General features: G+C 37.4%; 1 protein-coding gene across 1 annotated transcript in view; it reads right to left on the bottom strand.

Moving 5' to 3' along the window:
• The window catches only part of LOC131768777 (capsule biosynthesis protein CapA-like), an 8,149-nt gene that overhangs the window by 800 nt on the left and 1,349 nt on the right, over window positions 1-6,000 (bottom strand). Inside the window, exons 2-6 of the mRNA XM_066173809.1 lie at window positions 4,129-4,372; window positions 3,415-3,559; window positions 2,339-2,503; window positions 1,170-1,403; window positions 387-508 (exon numbers count right to left, since the gene is read on the bottom strand). Of these exons, the coding sequence (XP_066029906.1) occupies window positions 387-508; window positions 1,170-1,403; window positions 2,339-2,503; window positions 3,415-3,559; window positions 4,129-4,372 (910 nt within the window). The remainder of the gene's footprint in view (window positions 1-386; window positions 509-1,169; window positions 1,404-2,338; window positions 2,504-3,414; window positions 3,560-4,128; window positions 4,373-6,000) is intronic.

Genomic DNA, 6,000 nt, shown 5'->3' on the forward strand with positions numbered 1-6,000 from the left:
CGCTGTTTCAATGAGATGTACAAAGACATCCAGAGTACTGCTGTCTCATATTACATCTCAGCTATTGTTCCAGATTCATTTGCCAGTTTTCATCTAAAGAATATCAACTATTCATATTCTCTCGTTTTCAGAAATTTTTTTTTCTTTGTATGATATCTTTATTACCTTTATAATAATTTTCTCACTCTTCCTGTATCGCTCTTTAATCCCTACACTTACTTTTCAGATTTCTCTTCATGGACAAAGGTTTCATAGCATCTAACATCAATGCACCTTTCAGATTTCAATTTACCGCTTTCTTTTTGTTTAAGTTAATGCTTGAAGATGAAAAATTTGATTGTGGTTTAAAGAAGCCATGGAGAATAAGATGCAAAGTAGCACTATACCTTGAAACGGTGACTTTAAGCATCCGGGATAGTTTCAACGCGTCGCAGTTCCCAAGGGCAAGCTGCTCATATTCCTGAATTAATTTTTTATTGGGTTTCTTGCCAAATCTTCCGTAAACGTTCTGAAAAGAAATTGAATATGGATATAGAAACTTGGAAGTACCGTTAGAGGATTTCGTCAAGCTTGCAAACACAAACCAAGTAGGAGCGAGGAAAATAAACGATAAACACACAAGTACGAAAAAAACAAAAAAAGAAAAGAAAACAGAAAGGGAGAAGTATGGAAAAAAGGGAAATGAACACGAAGAAATGACAAAATTATGGATGATATTGAAAGAGTAATTCTATTTGGAATATAGCAATAGGTAGAGGTAAAACGTATCTCTTGAAATATTTATCCAAAAAGCGAGTTTAAAGCCTTTCTCCTTGATTACCACATCTCTATATGAAAAAAGCCGCTTTCTATATTGCCGATCTGAGCAGTATCCTCGAGGCTAGTTTCCCAAAAATGAACTTAGTATGGCCCGGCTTGCCGGAGAGTTCCCTTCCTTTCATTTGGATGTTCGGTGTTAAATAGGAAAGTCTGAGTTTCGAATCATTACACGAGACTTTCATATTTTTTTCTTTTCCCATACTCGAGAAAGAGGGGAGAGGAGAGGTCGTAAGGATCGAGCACGGCGAGGTGTTTACGTGAAGTCAACCACCCAAACATTTTCCCACATGGCCTTTCCATTCAGTCAAGAGGTACTTGTAGTCACTAGTTGAACCATATGAATGCGTTACCGGATCAACAGCACTTGGTGGTTGGTTAGTATGAAAAAGAAAATTCCCCAAGCTGTAAGCGATAAGTTTATTATCGTGAAGACAGTGATCCTGAAGAACGTGTGGATGAGTTCCAATGATCATATCCACCCCAAGAGACATCAGGTGTTTGTTTATGCGCTTTTGGGAGGGGAAGGGTTCTAAAGCGAGTTCTCTACCATAGTGCATGAAAGCGACTATAATGTCAACTTTGGCCTGTGGACGTAAAACAAATAAATAAATAAGGTAAAGTACAACTAGTCAATACGCGTGTTATAGAATGACTAGAAGGATAGATCCTTATTGTATTCAAATAAAAGAGGATGATATGAAATGCATATAAATCAAGTTAAAACTCGAAGTAGATGATAAATAAATTGTTTCGGGGAGCAGGGATGGCGCAGCATTAATAAGGAAGTAACATCTGACTTGAGTTTCTCGTTGGTTCTGTCCCTGAACCGCGGGTTTTCTGAATTCCAATTCGACAACGAAACAGTGGACAAGAAAGCTACCTCGTGAAATGTCGATATCATCATTATTACTATGGTTTTAGCCGCACAGGTTAAATTTGCAAGCCCACCAAAGATCCCAATACATGGCTACCTTAGTTCGGCCAGGTTATAACAACGTCCAACTAGTAACTATGGGCGCAGGTTCTAGGACGCAGAAGATGGCATTTTCTTCTTGTTTGGAGTTTTTCTCAGTTTGAATAACAATTCATTCTTTACCTAAATGCTATTTTAAGCTGGCTTAAGAAGAAAATTATGTCATTCACAATTCTAAGCCTTTTCCCTTCTGCGTACAAAAAGATGAATAACAATTTTTTTTTCCTCCCAGTTAGTGTAGTTTTCAGTTGAGTTTCGGATAACTAAAACCAAAGGTATCACAACAGCCAATATGAGCGATAGTAAACATCATCATTACCCAATGAGAACACAAAGTATAAACAGGCAACCTGCTTGAAATGTAGGTAAACGCTGGTAACCAAATCATGATTGGTTTAAGTTGATCTCGTTAGTTAAAAGGAGGCGCGAATTTTCTGGACCAATCACAAAGCGAAGTAAAGCAAAACCAGAGTAATCCTGGATCAGTTTCGACACTCAATTAAAAACCGCCCTGATGATCATAAAGATATTAAACTTGAGTTAAACCTTCTTTAGCCTCCTGACGTCTCTAGTAGCGATATCATCTTCATAAATGGCAGGACCCGAGTTATACAACTTCCTTATTTCGCTGCAGTTTTTCTTTGCGGAGCGCGTTACACAATAACCGAGGAATGCCATTGTGATTCTGTCTCTTTTAATAATGAGAGGTTCCTAAAACATGACATCAAAAATATTGGTATCAGCTTAAAGCTGGTTTAAGATCTATCTGTTAAGATCTAGCTAAATGCAACGTTTACAGCGGAAGATACTGCTGTATGGAATTTAATATGGGCTTGTTTATATTGAGGTGGAGTACCCCGGGTAGGTCAGATAACACGCCTGTTCATATATATAACCTCTTATTTTATCTTGATCATAATTATATAATAACTGGAGAAACCTGTTAGCCGGGTTACCCGGTGTACCGTGGAAGGTAACCCTGTCGTAGGCATTCACAATTTTTCCTATAACGTCTTTTTTCCTATAAACGTCTCAAGATGGGGTAACCCGCCTAGCCAAGGTTGCGTTCACGTTATATTTGCAAGCACGCTAACAACCTATCGGAACTTTACCTCGGGATCCCGTGGTTGTAAGATTGTATGTAAACATGGTAAACATGGTCTATTTTTTTTAAGCACGGCTAAGCAGTTTACCTCACCAACCTCAGGGATCCCTAGACTCAATGTAGACTGGCCCTAAGAGTACCCAAATGTTGCAACTAAGCTACAGTACACCTGTCTAAATTGATAAATTGTGAATCGCCCGTTAAGCCGACCGATAGTTATGACACCTTCCTCAACCCTGTCGGGTGAATAATTGTTTACTGTGATGGTTCCACAGTATACTTCTCGTTGAAAAGATTTGTAGCTACCTCGCTGTAATCCATTCGTTTATTAATAATATCCAGGTCACACGATATTAATACAACGTTGAAAACTTAACTAAGATGTCTAAAGTGTTAAACACGTTTATTTTCAAATAAAATAGTTGTATTGGTTTGAGATTAAATCTCCATGCTTTACCTAAATATTCTTTCATCTCGTTTCCAGGAAAATGGGGTTTAAAACAATTCGTTACTATACCTGAGAGGAGTCATATTTTCCGAAACTTATTCCAAAATACTTTATACCCGTCTTTTCCAGGACTTCAGTGGTAAAATTGGCTCCTACACCACCTAAATCGTTCAAGTGATTGTTGGCAATAGTCACCGCATCAAATCCTGCAAACCTGCTTGGAGGATACAAGAGTATAACTATCGGGTATGTGCAATATATACCCTGCTACTAGGCTTGAAAACTTCTCATTGCAAACAAATAATTCAGACCAGGTCCTGACTTCTGAGATGGCTGAAAACGGTGCTAAAAAAATATTTGGCAAGTTATCTTCATATTCTTCCTTGTTATGAAATTCTTTTATCGTATTGATGAAATTTTTTATTATATTTTTTTAATATCCAGGTTGGGATTTACTCAATTAGTATTGATCAGGTTCACTTCAAGACAAGCAATAGGTGGACGGAATCAATGTATTTGCGCCTGTTTGTTTGTTTCTAAATATTTTGATGTCGTTTCTTTTGTTTTATTTTTTAACTGATGTGATGCAAACCTTGCGATTATGATCGCAGCTCAATCTTAGATTCAAATGTTATTTTGTACATAGAATCATTTCTTCACGCTGTTGCTCATCTCGAGATTGTCGAAGAACAGACGGTATGAAAAGAATCGATACTGTGAATATGAAGGCGATCTTCGCAGTGATGAACACTACTTAAGCAAGAGTGAAAATAAGGCCATCACCTGAGCGCTGATGCAGCTTTAGGAATGGCATATAGCAAAACTGTTTTTCTCCCTCGGTAAAGGTGAGTAAGAACATATTGGTTGGCAAATGGCGACTCCAAATTACCCACTGAAATGTCCGCCTCTCTGATGAAAGGAGCCACGTCATTGAAAGTATCATTGTACGTATGGTACTTGTGGTCAACATAGTATTTGATGGGTTCAGAAAAGGAAATATCTCCCACGAAGAGTAATGTAAGTTCATCTAAAATGTTCAAAGAAGGCAAATATTTTGATATTACAATAAATATATAACTTAAAATAACGTTTGGTTTCGAGATTTCTGTCGCGTGATTGTTGATAAAATACACTAGGGTTTTTTAAAATTCCGTGCTATTTTTAAAATGCATTCTTGTTTATTTCTGCATGATTACATTTATGATAATAAGTAATGGTAATAGGACTGAGTGAAGTCCATTTCGGTTTGTATCCATAAGAGCGATAACAAAATCAATAAATTCGTAAATACTTATAATTCCTAGAAATCTGTTATAATATGAATGAAGAGAAATAATAAAAACAAAAAAAAAGTTTAACCTCGTCAAAAGCAGATAATAGTCAGTCCACTCACTTTGCTCATTACGAAAGACTATAAAATCTCTTGCTCACTTTCGGTCGTGGAATAGATAGCGAGTGTCGCTGATAATCAGATTGTACTATTTGTTGAGGAACCATGATCGGTATAGTTATAAAAAAAAAGTGATAAATACAGTACTAGGAAAAATGATAACATCTTAAAATACGACCATCAGCCTTGCTGGCTTGTTGTTCAAGGTGACTCAGAATGCTCTCGTTATTTCAACACACCAATTATTTGATGGATCATAGTTATTCCTGAATATTCCAAGAAATTATATCTAAAGAATTTTAAAACGAGTCGAGGAGCACCAATTTTGTAAGTGAATTAAAAAGTCATCTTTATGAGCATTTTTTAAAACATTTTGAAAATGAATCTGTACATGATGTTCGAAGCCAACTGAATTTTTTTTTATAAAGATTTGTGTACAGATTTTGGGCTTCGATTATTATAATCCAAGTTATTTACTATCCAATTTGAGATCGTACGAGAAACGTTTTGAAACGCTGCCATGCACCACATGAGCGATATGCGAAATAAACCTAAGGGAACAGTTTTTAAGAGCGACCGGTGATATTTCTTCGCTAATCAAAAGAAAGGACTGGAACGACTTTATAATTTGCTATAATTGGCTATAATTTGATCGTGTACAAGAGTTCAAAATTTGCGTGTACTTACCCGGTTACTTAAACCTACTAAATGATGCCATTACAAAAGGCGAATTGCACCGCGTTCGCCCCCTATCGAGTTCGCCCCTTCGAGTTCACCCCTACCTTATGCCGTATTCGCCCCCACACTTTTCGAGTTCGAACCCATCAAGTCGAGTTCGCCCCTTGATTGAGTGATATCCAGATGAGTTGATTTATGACGAGGGCACTAGCAGAATGTGCCAAATGTCGCGTCAGCGACGATCATTTTGAATTTCGGCAATTGCGTGGAACCTGCTTGGGAACTGGGTTGACGGGATCAACTAAATACTCTGCGTGGGATCTGGGGTTACCAGAAATAACTGTATACACTGAACTTGTGATAAAGAGAACCACACGGTTTATCTAACGAACACGAAATGTGTTGATCGTAACAACCAGACTTGAGAAGATGCAAACCACGCTTTCATCGCAACAGCATTGCTTAAGTTGTTGGACTTGTACCCGTTTAGCTTTATTTATGAAATTAAGACTGAAGAATTTACTCATCAACTTACGAATCAACTCATCTGGATATCACTCAATCATGGGGCGAACTCGACTTGATGG

Source organism: Pocillopora verrucosa, chromosome 10 (genome assembly GCF_036669915.1).
Source record: "Pocillopora verrucosa isolate sample1 chromosome 10, ASM3666991v2, whole genome shotgun sequence".
Classification (NCBI taxonomy): Eukaryota; Metazoa; Cnidaria; class Anthozoa; order Scleractinia; family Pocilloporidae; genus Pocillopora; species Pocillopora verrucosa.